A 20,172-nucleotide genomic window follows, 5' to 3' on the forward strand; every position below is an offset into this window, starting at 1 on the left:
ATGATGATGGGTCATACGACTGATTTAGCAGAAGGTTTCTCCTTATCACAGGAACCAACTGTGGTGAATCTATGTGCCATCTTCAACTCCTTGAATTATTCCATCAACGGTGCCTCCAAAAAATTGTACGTTATCACTTGGGAAGACAGGCGAACTAATGCCAGTGTACTGGAAGAACAAAGATCACCAGTGTCAAAGCAATGATTCTTCAACACCAACTTTATTGGACTGGTCATGTTGTGCCTGATGATCATCTTCCAAAGCAACTACAGTGGTACCTCAGGTTACATACGCTTCAGGTTACATACGCTTCAGGTTACAGACTCCGCTAACCCAGAAATAGTGAATCATAGAATCATAGAATCATAGAGTTGGAAGAGACCACAAGGGCCATCGAGTCCAACCCCCTGCCAAGCAGGAAACACCATCAGAGCACTCCTGACATATGGTTGTCAAGCCTCTGCTTAAAGACCTCCAAAGTAGGAGACTCCACCACACTCCTTGGCAGCAAATTTCACTGTCGAACAGCTCTCACTGTCAGGAAGTTCTTCCTAATGTTTAGGTGGAATCTTCTTTCTTGTAGTTTGGATCCATTGCTCCGTGTCCGCTTCTCCGGAGCAGCAGAAAACAACCTTTCTCCCTCCTCCATGTGACATCCTTTTATATATTTGAACATGGCTATCATATCACCCCTTAACCTCCTCTTCTCCAGGCTAAACATGCCCAGCTCCCTTAGCCGTTCCTCATAAGGCAACGTTTCCAGGCCTTTGACCATTTTGGTTGCCCTCCTCTGGACACGTTCCAGTTTGTCAGTGTCCTTCTTGAATTGTGGTGTCCAGAACTGGACACAGTACTCCAGGTGTGGTCTGACCAGAGCAGAATACAGTGGCACTATTACTTCCCTTGATCTAGATGCTATACTCCTATTGATGCAGCCCAGAATTGCATTGGCTTTTTTAGCTGCCGTGCCACACTGTTGGCTCATGTCAAGTTTGTGGTCAAGCAAGACTCCTAGATCCTTTTCACATGTACTGCTCTCAAGCCAGGTGTCACCCATCTTGTATTTGTGCCTCTCATTTTTTTTGCCCAAGTGCAATACTTTACATTTCTCCCTGTTAAAATTCATCTTGTTTATTTTTGCCCAGTTCTCTAATCTGTCAAGGTCGTTTTGAAGTGTGATCCTGTCCTCTGGGGTGTTAGCCACCCCTCCCAGTTTGGTGTCATCTGCAAATTTGATCAGGATGCCCTTGAGTCCATCATCCAAGTCGTTGATAAAGATGTTGAATAAGACCGGGCCCAAGACAGAACCCTGTGGCACCCCACTAGTCACTCTTCTCCAGGATGAAGAGGAACCATTGATGAGCACCCTTTGGGTTCGGTCAGCCAGCCAGTTACAAATCCACTGAGTGGTAGCATAGTCAAGACCGCATTTTACCAGCTTCTTTACAAGAATATCATGGGGCACCTTGTCAAATGCCTTGCTGAAATCAAGGTAGGCTACATCCACTGCGTTCCCTTCATCTACCAGGCTTGTAATTCTGTCAAAAAACGAGATCAGGTTAGTCTGACATGACTTATTTTTCAGAAATCCATGCTGACTATTGGTGATCACAGCATTCCTTTCTAGGTGCTCACAGACTGTTTGCTTAATGATCTGCTCCAGAATCTTCCCTGCTATTGATGTCAGACAGACTGGGTGGTAATTATTTGGGTCCTCTCTTTTCCCCTTTTTGAAAATAGGGACAACATTTGCCCTCCTCCAGTCTGCCGGGACTTCGCCTGTTCTCCAGGAATTCTCAAAGATGACTGCCAGTGGTTCTGAGATCACATCTGCCAGTTCTTTTAATACTCTTGGATGCAGTTCATCTGGCCCTGGAGACTTGAATACATCTAAACTAGCCAAATATTCTTGTACTATCTCCTTAGTTATTCTGGGCTGTGTTTCCTTTGCTGAATCATTTGCTCCAAATTCTTCAGGTCGGGCATTGTTTTCTTTATCGGAGAAGACTGAGGCAAAGAAGGCATTGAGTAGTTCAGCCCTTTCTGTGTCCCCTGTTTGCATTTCACCATCTTCTCCTCTGAGTGACCCCATTGTTTCTTTGTTCTTCCTTTTGCTACGAACATACCCATAAAAGCCTTTTTTGTTGCTTTTAACCTCTCTAGCAAGCCTGAGTTCATTCTGTGCTTTAGCTTTTCTGACTTTGTGTCTACACGTGCTGGCTATTTGTTTGAATTCCTCTTTGGTGGTTTCCCCCCTTTTCCATTTTTTGTACCCATCCTTTTTTAATCTTAATTCAGTTAAAAGTTCTTTAGATAGCCACCCTGGCTTCTTTAGGCACCTTCCATGTTTCCGTCTCATTGGTATTGCCTGACGTTGTGCTTTTAGTATCTCCCTCTTAACAAACTCCCAGCCATCATGAACTCCCTTTCCTTTTAGTATTGTTGTCCATGGGATCTCACCCAGCACTTCCCTAAGTTTTATGAAGTCGGCTTTCTTAAAGTCAAGAAATTGAGTCCTAGTATGCTTGGCTGCTCCTTTCCGCTGTATAGTAAACTTCAGAAGAGCATGATCACTCGCGCCTAATGATCCTTCCACTTCTACCCCACTAACCAGGTCATCAACATTGGTTAGGACCAGATCTAAAATGGCTGTTCCTCTTGTTGCTTCTCCCACTTTCTGGACAATGAAGTTGTCTGCAAGGCCAGTGAGGAATCTGTTTGACCTTATGCTCTTGGCTGAGTTTGACGTCCAACAAATATCCGGGTAATTGAAGTCCCCCATTACTACTATCTCCCTTCCTTTTGCATGCTTGGCCATCTGTTCCAGGAAGGCATCATCTATGTCCTCCGTTTGGCTTGGGGATCTATAGTAAACTCCCACAATGAGGTCTCTGTTATTCTTCTCTCCCTTAATTTTGACCCAAATGCTCTCACTTTGGCTTTGAGGTTCTAAATCTTGGATCTCTTCACAGGTATACACATCCCTGACATATAACGCTACTCCTCCTCCTTTCTTGTCTGGTCTGTTTCTCTGAAATAGATTGTATCCCCCCATTATTACATTCCAATCGTGGGACTTATCCCACCAGGTTTCAGTGATGCCTATTATGTCATATTTAGTTTGCTGTACCAAGAGCTCAAGCTCATCCTGTTTATTTCCCATGCTTTGTGCATTAGTGTACAGACATTGAAGTCCATTAATCATTCCCCCGTGTCTCTTATTTAAGGATTTTTTCCTCCCACCACTAGGTCCGCGTGCTGTTTGCTCCATTTGGTCTATGACATTTGGATGATCATCTTCATTAATTGATAGACTCCTACCTTCAGGAGCACTGTCTCCCTCCCCCACATTAGTCAGTTTAAAGCCCTCCTGATGAGGTTTCTGAGATTTTTGGCAAAAACATTTCTCCCAACCGTTGTGAGGTGCAGCCCATCACTTGCCAGAAGTCCATCTTCAAGAAACTGCAGTCCGTGATCTAAGAATCCAAACCGTTCCTGTTTACACCATTTGCGGAGCCAGCTGTTCACTTCCACTATTTTCCCCTCTCTCCCTGGGCCACGTCGTTCAACTGGGAGGACAGATGAGATGACAATTTGTGCATTTAGTTGCTTCAATTTCCTGCCGAGAGCCTCGTAGTCTCTTTTGATCTTCTGGAGGCTATTGCTTGCAGTGTCATTGGTTCCCACATGAACCAAGAGGAAGGGGTATTTGTCAGTGGGTTTTATGATTCCTTGCAGTCGTTCAGTTACATCTTGGATCTTAGCCCCGGGGAGACAGCACACTTCCCGAGACATCTTGTCAGGCCCACAGATCACTGCTTCTGTTCCCCTCAGTAGGGAATCCCCTATCACCACTACACGCCTCCTCTTGGGTTTGGTCTGGGTTCTTCCGTGAGCTGTCCGTTCCAAGGTCGCCTGCACATTCTCTGAGGACTGACTTTGCTGCTCGTCTTCATATACCTGATCGACTGTAATGAGGGAGAGATCCTCAAATGGAGTCTGCTCTTCGTCTTCCATGCTAGGGGAGAGGACCTCAAAGCGATTGTGTATTTCTAAGCAATCAGAGTGAACCCTGGGCCTCCTACTTCTTTGAGTCACGTTTCTCCATATATCTGGCTCCTGTGTTGGTGAACTAGACTCCTTCTCAGGGGAGTCCCCTGTCTCCTCCTTGGTGGAGACGGTGTGCTCTGTTGCTTCCAAGAAGAGCTCCAGCTCTCTAATTCTTTGGAGCGTAGCTACACGTTCCTCCAGTTGCTGGACTTTGTCTTTTAAGAGGGCAATCAACATGCAATTGCTGCAGGTAAAGCTGCCTGCAACCTTTGGCAAGATGGCAAACATTGCGCAGGAATCGCAGGCGACTGCAGCTGTTCCCTCCCCTTCCATCTTGAGATCGTGTCGTTGGGGTTGGCTACAGAGGTCCTCCATCATAAAAAGCTTGAAGACAGGACAAATAACTTCCCCCCCACAAAAAAAACACCTAGATCTCCCCAACAAACGTTTGAGACTAGCTCCCCTAAATCTAAAAGATGGATCTAACTGCGCGCGCCGCTGCCCTGCAAACTCTGATAAGCTCCTCCCACAGCTAATCCCCTGCCTCAACAGAAACCCTGCCCCCTCTGACCTTTACACAGGGAAAACAGCTAATCAGCCACAAGGAAACACACACAGACACAAGAAAACCCTTTTTGCTCCTTCTTCAACTGATGCCCTGCAAACTGCTTCAGGTTAAGAACTGTGCTTCAGGATGAGACCAGAAATCGTGCTCCGGCGGCGCGGTGGCAGCAGGAGGCCCCATTAGCTAAAGTGGTGCTTCAGGTTAAGAACAGTTTCAGGTTAAGTACGGACCTCCAGAACTAATTAAGTACTTAACCTGAGGTACCATTGTACTCTTCTTCCATTAAAAATGGAAAGTGTAATGCTGGTGGTCAATAAAAATGGTTCAAAGACTCTCTTTAGGCAAATCTTTAAAAATGTAGTATAAAGACCGACAACTGGCCTGCGAGCACTCAAATTGGTGAACAGCCTTTACCAAAGGTGTTGTGGGTTTTGAAAACGCTCAAACTCAGGACAAAAGGGAGAAATGTGCTAAGAGGAAGGCACACTTGGCAAACCCTCACCGTGACCAATTCCCGCCCAGAAACCTATGTCCCCACTGTGGAAGGATGTGTGTATCCCGAATTGGCCTCTACAGTCACTTATGGACTCACGGTTAAAACCATATTCATGGAAGGCAATCTTACTCAGCTACAAGTGATCGCCAAAGAATCACCTTCTCATCCAACTATAAATCCTAGAGACACTTAACCAGCCCAGTCTTTTTCACTGTACATGCAGACCCCTCCTTGCACCTTACCTGGACTTGTTTTTCACTCTAAGAGTCATTTTTAGCTTCCTCCTAAACTGGTTCTTACCAGTTCTTTGGTCAGGCCTCACTCCTGTGTAGCAACTCTGGCCTCCGGTAATGTGTTTTGCAGAATTTCTACTTCACCAACTGTAGCAGAGTTGACAGGTCTGCGGGTCTGTTTGTGACCCCCTGGTTTAAACTGTATATATGTGTCAGGGAACTGACATCGGAGCCAGAGGCGGAGGCTAGGCTCTCAAGCGATGCTGGAGAAGGGCCCAGCAGGGGGAGAGGCGGCTCACCAGCTGGGGAAGGAAATCAACGTAACACCAGGAATAAAGGGGGGCAGATGGGGGAATCGGCGAAGGGGCTCCAGGACTCCTCGCCGGAGATCAGCGAGGAGAGCACGGGTCCTCCGCTACCCACGCCCTCCCTGCGCAGAAGACTTCCGCGCAGGGAGAGTAGGAGGAGACTTGGAGTCAAACAACTTTTATGCTGGAAAAGGTTTACGAAACGCCCACTGACGGATTCTGCTAGCGACTGAACAGCCACAAAGTGTAGGGCTGTCCAGACAGAAAAGATAAAAAAATTCCTTCCAGTAGCACCTTAAAGACCAACTAAGTTAGTTCTTGGTATGAGCTTTCGTGTGCATGCACACTTCTTCAAATACACTTTCGTGCATGCACACGAAAGCTCATACCAAGAACTAACTTAGTTGGTCTTTAAGGTGCTACTGGAAGGAATTTTTTTATTTTGACTACGGCAGACCAACACGGCTACCTATCTGTAACCAGACAGAAAAGGTTTAACAAGGCAACTTAGCCAGGAGTGGCACCAACTTGCACACGAGCAACCCCTACATTTATTACAATATGTATATATATATAAGATACATCAATATACATCACTCGAGAAGCTTTTCCAAAACAACTTCAAAAGCTTTATAAAATCTTTTTTTTCCCCATTTGCAGCAAATGTAAACAATAAGAAACAATCCACAGCTCTGCTTGAAAAACCTGGAAGAAACCTTTATTTCAATGTAGTTTGCATAATGCTGACAAAAAGAAATATCTATCTAGGAAAAACTGCCCCCCAAAATTACTATCCTGTTTACATTTTAACTGACTGATGGAGAAACAATGGAAGTTGCTCAAACTATTGCCATCCCCCCTCAATTTTGTCCACTGTCACTCGTATGGTTTTCCAGGACTTATAACTTGACCTCCAGACATCTAGACATTTATGCAACCAGTGGCGTAGCGTGGGGGGTGCAGGGGGGCCCTGCTGCAACATCTGGGGGTTAGGGTTAGGGGGTGCAAATCCATGGGTTAGGGGGCGCAAATTACTTGCCTTGCCCCGGGTGCTGACAACCCATGCTACGCCACTGTATGCAACTTCTGTGTGTGAATATCTAATAAGATGGTAGCCGGATTTCTTCATGTGTAGAAAGTTTAATTTCTATGGTTTTCCCTATAGGTATACATCGAGGGCTCTTCCTACACTCCAAGCATTAATGCAACAATTTACTTATGCAGTTTTCCCACTGTGTGAGTTCTCTGATGTGAAATAAGATTTGTGTTTTTGCTATAGCTCTTTCCACATTCAGAACACTTATATGGTTTCTCCCCCGTGTGGATTCTCTTGTGTGCCGTGAGGCTAGAGCTCTGACTGAAGCTTTTAGCGCACACAAAGCATTTATAGGGCTTCTCCCCTGTGTGGATTCGCATGTGCTTAATAAGCGTCGAGTGATTGCAGAAGCTCTTGCTACAATCAGAGCATTTGAACGGTTTCTCCCCTGTGTGAATTCTCTGATGGGAGGTAAGGTTTGAATTCCAAGTGAAGCTCTTCCCACACTCTAGACATTTGTATGGTTTCTCCCCTGTGTGGATTCTCTGGTGCAGAGTAAGGTTGGTGTTCTTGCTAAAGTTTTTCCCACACTCCAAGCATTTATAGGGCTTCTCTCCTGTGTGAATTCTTTGGTGCGAGGTTAGGTGCCCACCCTGGCTAAAGCTCTTCCCGCACACAAAGCATTTGTACGGTTTCTCTCCTCTGTGAATTCTCTTATGCTTAATAAGATCCGACTGGCTAGAAAACCTCTTGCTACAGTCTGGGCAGCCATAGGGCTTCTCCCCTGTGTGGATTCTTTGATGTGAAGTAAGGTTGGTACTCCGTGTGAAGCACTTTCCACACACAAAGCATTTGTACGGTTTCTGCTCTTCACAGAGCATTTGAAATTCCGGAAGATTTCCGCCCTCAGTGAAGCTCTTCCCAAACACTAAAGTCTGTTCTGGTTTCTCTTCTGTGTGTATTCTCCAACAAATATCAAGGCCCTTGACCCTCCTGTTTTCTGCCTGTTCTTGTTGATCTGGGATGTCATAAAAGTTCCCATCCTGATAAGGAATGGATTGGTGTTTCTTTTTCCCTGTGTGGTTGCCTTCCTCCATCTGTGGTCCTTCTCGATTCCAAAGGATCTCCTTCAACTGTTCATGCCCATCTCTTCCGGACAATATCCCAGGTAATTCCCGTTCTTCCTCCCCCACATCATCTGCAAGAATAAAGAGAGAAACCCAGTAAGATATCAAGGGGGCGAAGGGGGGACAAAGTTCACTATTAGCTTGGGAAAGGCTTGGGACCTTCCACAAGGCACTACCACAACTCCCATAATCAGTGCAAAAGTCTGTGGGAGTCTTTTTGTCTGTGAACAAATATTACTGTATGCAACCTTGGGGGTGGCTTGGACAGTGGGAAGGAAGGATCCCCATTTCCCCCCCCCATAGTAATAAATTGGTGGTGAACAGGGCATTTTGGGTAGTGGTGCCCTACATGGGAGAGCCTTCTCAGTGGTGGCACCCGCCCTGTGGAACGCCCTCCCACCAGATGTCAAAGAGAAGAACAACTACTAGACCGGGGGTCGGCAACCTGCGGCTCCAGAGCCGCATGCGGCTCTTTAAAGCCTTTGCTGCGGCTCCGGGGCGGTGGCGAGGGGAGGAGGCGAGGAGCGGAGGCGAGGGGCGGGGGCGAGGGGCGGAGGTGAGCAGCCTGCCGCCCGGCGGGCGGGGCGCCCTAAAGCAGAGCGCCCCCCTCGCCAGGCAGACACCCGCAGCGTGGGGAGCCTTGCCGGACTTCCCGGCAAGGCTCCCCACGCTGCGGATAGCAGCCTGCCGCCCCGCAGGGGGGGCGCCCTGATGCAGAGCGTCCCTCGCGCGGGGCAGACATCGGCCAGCCCCACAAGCTCGGGGGACAGCAGGGAGGCGCAGCGCCGCCATCCCGCTGTTCCTCGACCTGGTTCGGTTTCCCCGACCTGCTTTGGGGGGGGGGGAAATAAAGGGAATTTTTTTTTCCTTTATTTCCCCCCAAAAAAACTAGGTGCGTCCTATGGGACGGAGCGTCCTATGGGGCGAAAAATACGGTATTTTTATAATGACGAATGCCTCATTATTAATTATTATTTACATCAGGCACTGATTATGATTTATGGTTCACTGGGGCCCTGGTTAATTTTCTTTGGCATTTTGTGGCATTGATTATGCAGTCGCGGTCGCATGGAATTCCACGTGGAGTTAGTTGCCTGAAGCCCCTTTTTAGTTGCTTGAAGCCCCTTTTTAAACTTAAGCAGGTGAAAGTTTGGTGAATTGCTGCCAAGGAGTGTGGTGGAGTCTCCTTCTTTGGAGGTCTTTAAGCAGAGGCTTGACAACCATATCTCAGGAGTGCTCTGATGGTGTTTCCTGCTTGGCAGGGGGTTGGACTCGATGGCCCTTGTGGTCTCTTCCACATATGTATGTGAGCAGGTCTTCTCCAACATGAACTATATTAAAAACAAACACCGATCACGCCTCACAGATGACAGCTTGCAAGCCTGTGTGAAAATGAAGGTGACGTCTTGCAGCCCTGATGTGCAGACACTGAGCACTGAGGTTCAGGAGCAAAAGTCCCATTAACCTGGTTACCTGGTTGTAAATTAAATATTTTAATTAGCTATTAATTTGTCCTTTTTTCTTGAGATTGACAGCTGACTGCACGATCCTATATATATAGCATTAAGGCCAGAAACAATATATGCAGTGTTATATTTGTTTTAAATGTTGCAATGTTTTTGCGGCTCCCAGTTGTTGTTGTTTTTTCGGAAACGGGTCCAAGTGGCTCTTTTTGTCTTAAAGGTTGCAGACCCCTGTACTAGACTTTTAGAAGACATCTGAAGGCAGCCCTGTTTAGGGAAGCTTTTAATGTTTAACAGACCACTGTATTTTAATACTCTGTTGGAAGCCGCCCAGAGTGGCTGGAGAGGCCCAGCCAGATAGGTGGGGTATAAATAATAAATTCTATTCTATTCTGTTTTGGTTTTTCAAATTAAAGTTTTACTATCACATATCCAACATAAAAACAAGATTCCATAGAATCTCCTGGATTTCCCTCCTCCCCTTTGCGGGTCCTATTGTTAGTCATTTCCTCCTGCATCTTTTATACTAATCCAAATAGTTTCAACTGTTTACAGTCGTACCTCGGCTCCCAAACGCCTTGTGAGTCGAATGTTTCAGCTCCTGAATGATCGAAAACCGGAAGTGAGTGTTCCGGTTTTCGAACGTTCTTTTGGAAGCCGAACATCCGACAGGGCTTCTGTGGCTTCCGATTGGTTCTATGCTTTTGAAATCAAACTTTTCGGAAGTCAAATGGACTTCCAGAACGGATTCTGATCGACTTTCAAGGTACAACTGTACAGTGGTACCTCAAGTTACAGACGCTTCAGGTTACAGACTCCGCTAACCCAGAAATAGTACCTCAGGTTAAGAACTTTGCTTCAGGATGAGAACAGAAATTGCGCAGCGGCAGGGCAACGGCAGCGGGAGGTTAAGAACAGTTTCAGGTTAAGAACGGACCTCCAGAACGAATTAAGTTATTAACCTGAGTTACCACTGTACAATGGGTTTTAAGATAAATTATAAATTTGCCCCATTCTTTATTTAAATTCTGTTCTTCCTGATTTCTGATTCTTCCAGTCATTTTTGCCATTTCGGCATAAATCCATCAACTAAAATCTGCCATTCTTCTCTGGTTCCATCACCCCCACACCCCTTTCTCAATGAATCATAAAGTTGTGGTGGTTGCTTCCCCTCCTGTAATGAGTGTGGGGTTGCTCGTGCGTAAGTTGCCGCCACTCCTGGCTGTGTTGCCTTGTTAAACCTTTCCTGTCTGGACAGCCCTTCACTTCGTGGCTGCCTCAGTCGCTAGCAGAGTCCGTCAGTGGGCGTTTCTTAAACCTTTTCCAACATCCAAGTCTCCTCCTACTCTCCCTGCGCGGAAGTCTTCTGCGCAGGGAGGGCATGGGTAGCGGAGGACCCGTGCTCTCCCCGCTGGTGTCCGGTGAAGAGTCCTGGAGCCCTCTCTCAGATTCCCCCATCTGCCCCCCTTTATCCCTGGTGTTGCGCTGATTTGCTTCCCCATCTGCTGAGCTGCTTCTCTCCCTGCTGGGCCCTTCTCCAGCATCATTTGAGAGCCTTCCCTCCACCTCTAGCTCCAATGTCAGTTCCCTGACACCTCCCATTGTTTTGTTTGATGTTTATCATCTCCAGTTACCTGTTTATCACTGTGTGTGGGTTTTTTTTAATCCATTTGCTCATTTGATAGTGGCATTATTTATTTAACATGAGCAAATCATGGAGAATAAATCTATCAATTGCTACTGGCCCTGATAGCTGCAATCTACCTCCAATGTGTCCCCCTGAATGCTAGTGTCCCCCCTGAATGCTAGTTGCTTGCAATCGCAAGACTGTCGATGCTGCACTCAGGTCCTGGCTTGGGGGCTTCCCACTGCAGCCTCCGGTGGGCCACTCTAGGAAGAGGGAGTCCGTGAAGTTTTGTCTGCTTTTGCCACAAGCACTTGAAGGGTTCTGTATCTTACCGGCATCAATCTCTATTTGGATCGTGGGTTCACTAGGGACCTGGGGACCTTCCCCACAGGAAATGGATAGTTCTGCTTCCTGTGCTGGGCAGATTTCCTGACAGCACTTCGTTCTTTCCTGACTTGCTGAAGAACTATTGAGCTCGTGAGACAAGGAAAAACTCTCTTTCCATGCTGAAGTCCCATCTGGCGCCACCGTGTCAGAATCTTCGGGCAAATATTTCTCCTCCTCATCTGCGGCCATCCATCCATTGCCTGCTGAAGACAAAAAAGTGGGAATCCCAAACAATTCCATACCTGTATTAGAGGAAACGGGGGTACAAAAGACAACCAAGCTTCTTGGATCAGAGAAAAGAAAAAGGCAACATTATCAAGTGCATAATTAAGAATGATGTGGAGAAGGTGGACAGCGGAAAGCTTTTTTCCCCCTCTCATAACTCAAGAACTCAGGAATGTCGAATGAAACTGGATTTTGGAAGATTCAGGAGAGTGGTGAAGATGGTTAAACTCTTCTCCCTTGCACATAAGACCTGAAGGAAGAAGTTGGAAGAGTGACGCTCTTTCCCACTTCCTCTTTCAGCTCTATGTGCTTTTAAAGCTTCAGAGTCGTTCTGTCAGAACGGACTTCGAAACATAATATTTTATAAATAAATAAATTGGCCGCTTTCTCTCCCGGGCAACTGATTTCCTGTGCATGCGTTTTCTCTTGGAGGAGAAAAGTGACCATGGCGCTCACTCAAAAATCTCAGGGTGCTCACACACCTAACAAAGAAGGAGCGAGTATAAATGATATTCTCTTTGCTTCTCTTTTTAAAATTATTAGTTTTTTTCAGATTTACAAGTAGTTCTCAGCTACCTCCTTTGGTAATCCTCACAGAACTCTAGCCCAATGGTTGCCATTAATTTGATTTTGAACTGATTTTAAAATGAATTGATTTTAGAATGCTGTGTTACTTTTATCGTTGTTAGCCGCTCTGAGCCCGGCTTCGGCTGGGGAGGGCGGGATATAAATTAAAAAAAATATTATTATTATCATTACAGTATATTGTCAAATGAAGAGTCCTTCTTATTCTTATACACTCCGTAAAGCACACAACATTTACTTCTTTAAACAAACAACACAAAAGAAGCCACAGGTATGTAAAAGCTTGAGAGGCTATACATAGGGCTGCAAAGTGGGTGCTTAATCCAGATTCAGTCATCATAACTGAACTCAAAAGCAGAATTCTAAAACCCTACCACATTAAGGGAAACTGATCGGAACATTAACATAGACGTCATGTTTAACCCAATATGTTCATAAGCAAGAGGGAGCTTTTGGCTGGCTTCTCTTCCCCTTCTGACTCGGACTGCTCCTCTGGACTGCGGGAAGCTATGTCCACGACACTGTCTGATCTTGAGCCCAGCACAATAGCAGGCCATCCACCATGCTTACCCAATGGGCACGGATCCCCATCGTAGTGGCTGCCATCTTCCTGCTTGGTTTCCACGTTGGCCGCCCTCTGCACAGCATCAGGAGGAGTTTGGTCAACCTCAGACGAAACCTCTTCCTCCTCGTCCTCCTCAAACAATACCTGCAACAGCAGACAGGGAGCTGTTCACCTTTTTCAGCCTAAGGACCACAGCAGCCTGACAAGGGTCACATGTTGTTAGCAGGCAAGGACAGAGGCAAAAGTGTCAGGAGTGAGGAGCTGTGGGTTAAACCACTGAGCCTAGGACTTGCCGATCAGAAGGTCGGCGGTTCGAATCCCCGCGACGGGGTGAGCTCCCGTTGCTCGGCCCCAGCTCCTGCCCACCTAGCAGTTTGAAAGCACGTCAAAGTGCAAGTAGATAAATAGGTACCACTCTGGCGGGAAGGTAAACGGCATTTCCATAAGCTGCTCTGGCGACTTTCAGGCCTGCTCTGAAAACTTGCTCTGTTTCCAGATAGGCCTTTCACAATATGAATTTTCTCTTTTTTAAACCAAGTAGCACAGGTGGCTAGCAAGACAGTGCGCTCAAACCACAGTTTATTCCGGGAGTGAGGAACCTTCCAGACATTGCTGAACAACAACTCCCATCAGCACCAGGAAGCGTGGTCAATGGTGATGAGAGTCATAGATTAACAACATCTGGAAAGCCAGAGGTTATATAATAATATAATAATCATAATTTATTATTTGTACCCCGCCCATCTGGCTATGCTTCCCCAGCCACTCTGGGTGGCTTCCAACAAAGATTAAAAATACATTTAAATGTCATATATTGAAAACTTCCCTGAACAGGGCTGCCTTCAGATGTCTTCTAAAAGTCTGGTAGTTGTTTATCTCTTTGACATCTGATGGGAGGGTGTTCCACAGGGCGAGCGCCACTACTGAGAAGGCCCTCTGCCGGTTCCCTGTAGCTTTGCTTCTCGCTGTGAGGGAACCGCCAGAAGGCCCTTGGAGTTGGACCTCAGTGTCCAGGCTGAACGATGCGGGTGGAGACGCTCCTTCAGATATACTAGGCTGATACCATTTAGGGGTTTAAAGGTCAACACCAACACTTTGAATTGTGCTCGGAAACGTACTGGGAGCCAATGCAGGTCTTTCAAGACCAGTATTATGTGGTCTTGGCAGCTGCCCCCAGTCACCAGTCTAGCTGCCGCATTCTGGATTAGTTGTAGTTTCCGGGTCACCTTCAAAGGTAGCCCCACGGAGAGCGCATTGCAGTAGTCCAAGATAACTAGAGCATGTACCACTCTGGTGAGACAGGTAGGGTCTCAGCCTGCGTACCAGATGGAGCTGATAGACAGCTGCCCTGGATACAGAATTGACCTGCACCTCCATGAACATCTGGTTTGGTGTAACCTGCCAACCACAGTTTTATGGCAGCTCTCACCTGGTTATCCAGTCTCTCGGCCTCTCGCTGCCTCAACAAGAACTCCTCGGCCAGGGCCACCGCCTGAGAGCAGGTTTCCGGGCTGTGCTCCCTCACCCAGCTCTGGATCTCCGGCGGAAGGACGGTCAGGAACTGTTCCAGGATCAGCAGCTCCAGGATCTGCTCCTTGGAGTGCCTCTCCACCTTCAGCCACTGGCGGCAGAGCTCTTGGAGCTGCCCGCAAACCCCTCGCGGCCCCTCAGCCTCCTGGTAGCGGAAGCAGCGGAAGTGCTGGCGCCACCTCTCCCTCGTGAGGGCATCCCATCGCAGGATGATGGCCTTCACTTTCCCATAATTCTCCTTGTCTCCTGCCTCCAGGCTGCTGAAGGCTAGCTCGGCTTCCCCGCTGAGGGCCGGCAGCAGACGGACCGTCCACTCGGCCTTGGGCCACCGGCAGGCTTCGGCCACTCGCTCGAAGGAGGCCAAGAAGGCCTGGGCGTCGTCCCAGGGGGTGGGCTCCTCCGGCAACAGGGGGACCCCCCATTCTGAGTGAGGGGACTCTACCGTCTTCAAAAACTCCTGCCACTGGGCTTCCCAGGACTGGGCCAAACCATCTTCCGGCTCCTCCTTCACCTGGTGCAGAGTCGCTCTGCGGCGCAATCCCCCACAATGCACTGCTTCAGGGGATTCGCTTTCTCCCTCGAAGCCCATCCTGGGTTTGCGGCTTACATTGTCCCAGAGGAAGCGAATGGATTTCCCGGGGCTTTCCCTTTGCGTACTGCCGTCGGGAACATCCCTTTCCATTTTCATCCCGGGACAAACTCCCGGAAAACTCCAGAATAAGCTACCGTGATCGAGGTGGGTGCGTTGAGCTTCTGTCTGGGGGAGAGAGAAAAATACGCAGGTGAGATAAACCTTTCCAAACTCCTTCCCTGGTGGCATCCCTTTCCCCAGGCAAAGGGCCTTCTCGGTAGTGGCACCCGCCCTGTGGAACACCCTCCCACCAGATGTCAAGGAAATAAACAACTACCTGACTTTTAGAAGACATCTGCAGACAGCCCTGTTTAGAGAAGCTTTTCATGTTTGATGTTTTATTGTGCTTTTAATTCTGTTGGGAGCCGCCCAGAGTGGCATTGGCCTGGGCGGAACCAACTGCCATGTACCTCCTTCCCTCTCCGGAACATTCTACCTGGTTATTATGGAACCAGAATGTTTTAGGACCTAAATTTGCTCTCTTCCCCACCCCCTTCCTTCCACATTGCCAGGGATCGAACCTGTGACATTCTGCATACAAAAAAGATGCTTTTCCATTCATCCACGTTATGATTTGAGCCTCACACAAATTCCCAGAGTTTCCCAGAAAGAGGAGCCGATTGCTAAACCGCTTTGGGAATTGTCAATCAAGGGGAACATGGGACCTCTTAATTTCAACTTCTTCAACAAAGGTTCCCATGATTCTCTGGAGAAGCCACAACCGTGGAAAGTTGTATTAAAAGCGCTTTGAGTATAAGGTACACAGACATTTCTGTCTTGGGCCCGGTCTTATTCAACATCTTTATCAACGACTTGGATGATGGACTCAAGGGCATCCTGATCAAATTTGCAGATGACACCAAACTGGGAGGGGTGGCTAACACCCCAGAGGACAGGATCACACTTCAAAACGACCTTGACAGATTAGAGAACTGGGCCAAAACAAACAAAATGAACTTTAACAGGGAGAAATGTAAAGTATTGCACTTGGGCAAAAAAAATGAGAGGCACAAATACAAGATGGGTGACACCTGGCTTGAGAGCAGTACATGTGAAAAGGATCTAGGAGTCTTGGTTGACCACAAACTCGACATGAGCCAACAGTGTGACGCGGCAGCTAAAAAAGCCAATGCAATTCTGGGCTGCATCAATAGGAGTATAGCATCTAGATCAAGGGAAGTAATAGTGCCACTGTATTCTGCTCTGGTCAGACCTCACCTGGAGTACTGTGTCCAGTTCTGGGCACCACAGTTCAAGAAGGACACTGACAAACTGGAACGTGTCCAGAGGAGGGCAACCAAAATGGTCAAAGGCCTGGAAACGATGCCTTATGAGGAGCGGCTAAGGGAGCTGGGCATGTTTAGCCTGGAGAAGAGGAGGTTAAGGGGTGATATGATAACCATGTTCAAATATATAAAAGGATGTCACATAGAGGAGGGAGAAAGGTTGTTTTCTGCTGCTCCAGAGAAGCGGACACGGAGCAATGGATCCAAACTACAAGAAAGAAGATTCCACCTAAACATTAGGAAGAACTTCCTGACAGTAAGAGCTGTTCGACAGTGGAATTTGCTGCCAAGGAGTGTGGTGGAGTCTCCTACTTTGGAGGTCTTTAAGCAGAGGCTTGACAACCATATGTCAGGAGTGCTCTGATGGTGTTTCCTGCTTGGCAGGGGGTTGGACTCGATGGCCCTTGTGGTCTCTTCCAACTCTATGATTCTATGATTTGCACACACTTCAAACCTTAAAAGTTTAAGAGAGCCTCGCCTTCTCCTGTTGACAGCTACCTCAAGCTTCTCTCTCTTAGGCTGCAGTTGCACGACATATACAGTGGTACCTCAGGTTACATACGCTTCAGGTTACAGACTCCGCTAACCCAGAAATATTACCTCGGGTTAAGAACTTTGCTTCAGGATGAGAACAGAAATTGTGGTCCAGCGGTGCGGCAGCAGCAGGAGGCCCCATTAGCTAAAGTGGTCTTCAGGTTAAGAACAGTTTCAGGTTAAGTACGGACCTCTGGAATGAATGAAGTACTTATCTTGAGGTACCACTGTATTTTGCTTTCCTGACATTTCCCTGTTAATTTCTACATTACAGTTGGGCATTCACACAACATGAAAGCCACATCTGGGAATACAGTGCAAGCTTTACACTAATTTCTCAGTTACAGTGGAACCTCGGTTTTCAAACGTAATCCGTTCCGGAAGACCGTTCGACTTCCGAAACGTTTGGAAACCGAAAATCTAAGGGCTGTCTCCAATTTCAATGTGGGGGGGGGGAGAGAAATGTGCCTTGGAAGCCATTCGAGTTCCAAAAAACATTTGAAAACCAAAACACTTACTTCCAGGTTTTCAGCGTTGGGGCGCTGAAACGTTCGGCAATGGAGCCGTTCGAGAACCGAGGTTTGACTGTATTTTCTGGGCAGGGGGCGGGGGAATCTGTTTGCAAATGATACAGAAATGAACGCTAAACTTACATACCTTTCAACATTTCTCTGATGAAAATAGGGACATCCTCTTCCATAATAATAATAATAATGTTATTATTTATACCCCACCCATCTGCTGTCACTCTGGGCAGCTTCCAACATATATAAAAACGTAATAAAACATTTAAAAAACCTTCCATATGAACCCAAACCAATGGCTTTGAGTTACAAGAAAGGAGATCCCGGCTGTTAACGGAGAAATCTGAGGGCTCCCTTGGACAAAAAACAAGGACACCAGCCAGGATTACCAGAGCAAAGCAGCAGCCAGTAGGCTTGACCTTTATTGAAGACTGTCGCAGGACTCCCACCTGCCACAAGGTGGAACAAGATGGAAGCCCTGAACAAAAGAGAGCCCAAACTTTTATTAGCTGCCAATTCCCATGTTACACCCCCCCAAACTACATCACTAATACATCATGAAAGGGGAGGTCTGGTGGCAGTAATCTGAGCATCCTGGACCCTGCCCCATCCTGGATCCTTGCCCTCCACCAAACACCCATCAAGTGTAACAAAAGAGATATTTACCGTATTTTTTGCACCATAACACTCACTTTTTTCCTCCTAAAAAGTAAGGGGAAATGTCTGTGCGTGTTATGGAGGGAATGCCTACAGGTGGCATGCCTACAGATTTTCCTCCTCTAAAAACTATGTGCGTGTTATGGTCGGGTGCGTGTTATAGAGCGAAAAATACGGTACATTTGCCTGTTTCCCAGCCAAGTTAATCACACCCTTTTGTCTTCATCTGGATTTGTTATTTCTGGAATGGCTACCTGTCTGGCACTCAGGTATCAGGATCCAGGGATTATCACTCAGGCAGAGGTGCTGCTGAGTAGCTGAGCTCACATGTCTATATGAATTTCTGAAGTTTTCCCTGTGAGCCAGTACATAAGTACATTTATCAGTGAATTCTTACATTTGGTATCGTGCAGCAAAGGCCCTTTGAATAGATAGGAAGAAACTGTGATGAAGTGTTTTGTGGGGACAAATCACAAAAGTCACAAAGGCGATTGTGCTGATTTTGGTAGTGGGCTGCATGCGCATGATATCTGCTGGAGGGGCAACCCCCCCAAACTATACATAAATTCCTGCAACATCAGGAAGAACTTTCTGACAGGAAGAGCTGTTCAACAGTGGAATGGTCTCCCTCGGGAGGTTGTGGCCTCTTCTTCCTCAGAGGTTTTTAAGCAGAGGTTGGATGGCTATCTGTCACGGATGCTTGAGTTGAGATTCCTGTATTGCAGGGGGTTGGACTAGATGACCATGGGAGTCCCTCCCAATTCTCTGATTCTGTGATCTGTATACCTGCTAAGCATCCTAGACATGGAAGTGTTCTCTCTTACACACACACGCACACGCACACACACAGAGGAGTACCAACTTTGTCCTGCAACCTTGGGTGCCCGGGGCCATGGGTGCCATGGGGCATGGCCCTGACGCCAAAATTTGTGGGTGCCCGCCCCCTTCATAGGGAATTTTGTGGGAGGGTCCCATGGAGTTGGCACCTGTTCTCACACACACACACATTTAAGAGGAAGCGCTCTCTGGAAGCCAGTTTTGGGAAACTGCATTAAATTGCATTCATTTGGCAATGACGTGCAATAATTTAGGGACGCTTTTAATGTTTATTAGATTATTGTATTTTAATATTCGGTTTTTAATATTCGGTTGGAAGCCGCCCAGAGTGGCTGGGGAAACCCAGCCAGATGGGCGGGGTATAAATAAATTATTATTATTATTATTATTATTATTTAGAAAATCAATAAAAACAATTGGCAAAAAAAAGGAAGGAAGGAGGCGCTCTCACCTTCTGATCCGACTTGGTGTTTGAAGGGATGCGCGTCCCCAATCTTCCCCGCTCCTGCGTCCGTTCAGACGTGCGTCTCCCCCGTGACGCCACGTGCGCCCCAAGAGCACCCACCGGCCCCAGGAAAACTGCATGCATTCAAAAGGAATCGCGGAAGGAGCTCAGCTCTCCATGCGAACATTTAGATCTGCTGGCTCTCTCTTTCCCTCTCCCAGCTTCTCTAGCAGAGATCTTCCTGGCCCAGATCCAATTCTACAAGGGGAGTTTTGGATCCACACATAAACATAAACACACACACACACACACTTCTCTCTCTCTCTCTCTCTGATCCCCGATTCTAGGTGGGTATATTATTTTAAATTTTTGTGCAAAGGGCTCCCTCCTGCCTTCTTTGCATTGACTGGGGGGGGGCGGGGGGAGAAAGCTCCTCCTCTTTCTGCAGAGGAGAGGGGAGTCAGGCTCACGCCGGCTGGACTTTTCTGGGCAAAGGGGAATTCTGGGAGTTGTAGTCTTTCCCTGTCGGAGCTGCAATTCCCGCAGAGTCTTTCCGATCTCTCCAAAAAAGGGGGGGGGCGTCACTTAAGGGCGCTGCTGCGTTGATTTTCTCATTTGATCCCCCGGCTGTTCGCATCCCTGCGCCGCTTCCCATTCAAACGAATCCCAAGATAGCTTGAAAAGCACCAGCGGTGTTGTTTAAGCTCATGGCTCTAGCATGGCTCTTATGATGTTCTTATATACAAGAGCTACACACACTGCCCCTTAAAAAACGTGGTAACTGTTTGGGTATGGCTGAATTGCCTGAGAACTTTCTACACTGTACGATACCCCAACAAAACATGGAACCGACCAGTTAACAGCAACAGTTTAAAAACCATTTAATCACTTTTTTGCAAAAGAATTTTATTTATTGAAATGTTTATGGGGAAATGCATGCATAGTATGTAATTCTTAGTCCTCTGCCCATATACGTTCTTCTCTGCTGTTTTATCCTTTCTTTTCCTTTCCCTCCTCCCTGTCCCACAACCAATATCCACCTGAGTCTTTTTATGTGAAAA

General features: G+C 47.2%; 1 protein-coding gene across 3 annotated transcripts; it reads right to left on the reverse strand.

The window, feature by feature from the left end:
* Positions 1-6,345: 6,345 nt before the first annotated feature.
* Positions 6,346-19,550, reverse strand: LOC309524668 (uncharacterized protein). 3 transcript variants are annotated; one of them, XM_082209526.1, is made up of 7 exons: positions 16,558-16,785; positions 15,106-15,604; positions 14,097-14,954; positions 12,673-12,811; positions 11,238-11,495; positions 6,722-7,886; positions 6,346-6,573 (listed from the first exon to the last, which is right to left on the reverse strand). In XM_082209526.1, exons 2-6 carry the CDS (start codon positions 15,154-15,156, stop codon positions 6,865-6,867), a joined length of 2,328 nt encoding a protein of 775 aa, XP_082065652.1. In that variant the 5' UTR covers positions 15,157-15,604; positions 16,558-16,785; the 3' UTR covers positions 6,346-6,573; positions 6,722-6,864. The 3 variants fall into 3 exon arrangements, with proteins under 3 accessions (XP_082065652.1, XP_082065651.1, XP_082065650.1); XM_082209525.1 differs by lacking the exons at positions 15,106-15,604; positions 16,558-16,785 and adding an exon at positions 19,118-19,550 and having other exon boundaries at positions 11,238-11,492; XM_082209524.1 differs by lacking the exons at positions 15,106-15,604; positions 16,558-16,785 and adding an exon at positions 19,118-19,550.
* Positions 19,551-20,172: the final 622 nt, after the last annotated feature.

Source organism: Podarcis vaucheri, assembly GCF_965113315.1.
Source record: "Podarcis vaucheri genome assembly, chromosome: 2".
NCBI lineage: Eukaryota > Metazoa > Chordata > Lepidosauria > Squamata > Lacertidae > Podarcis > Podarcis vaucheri.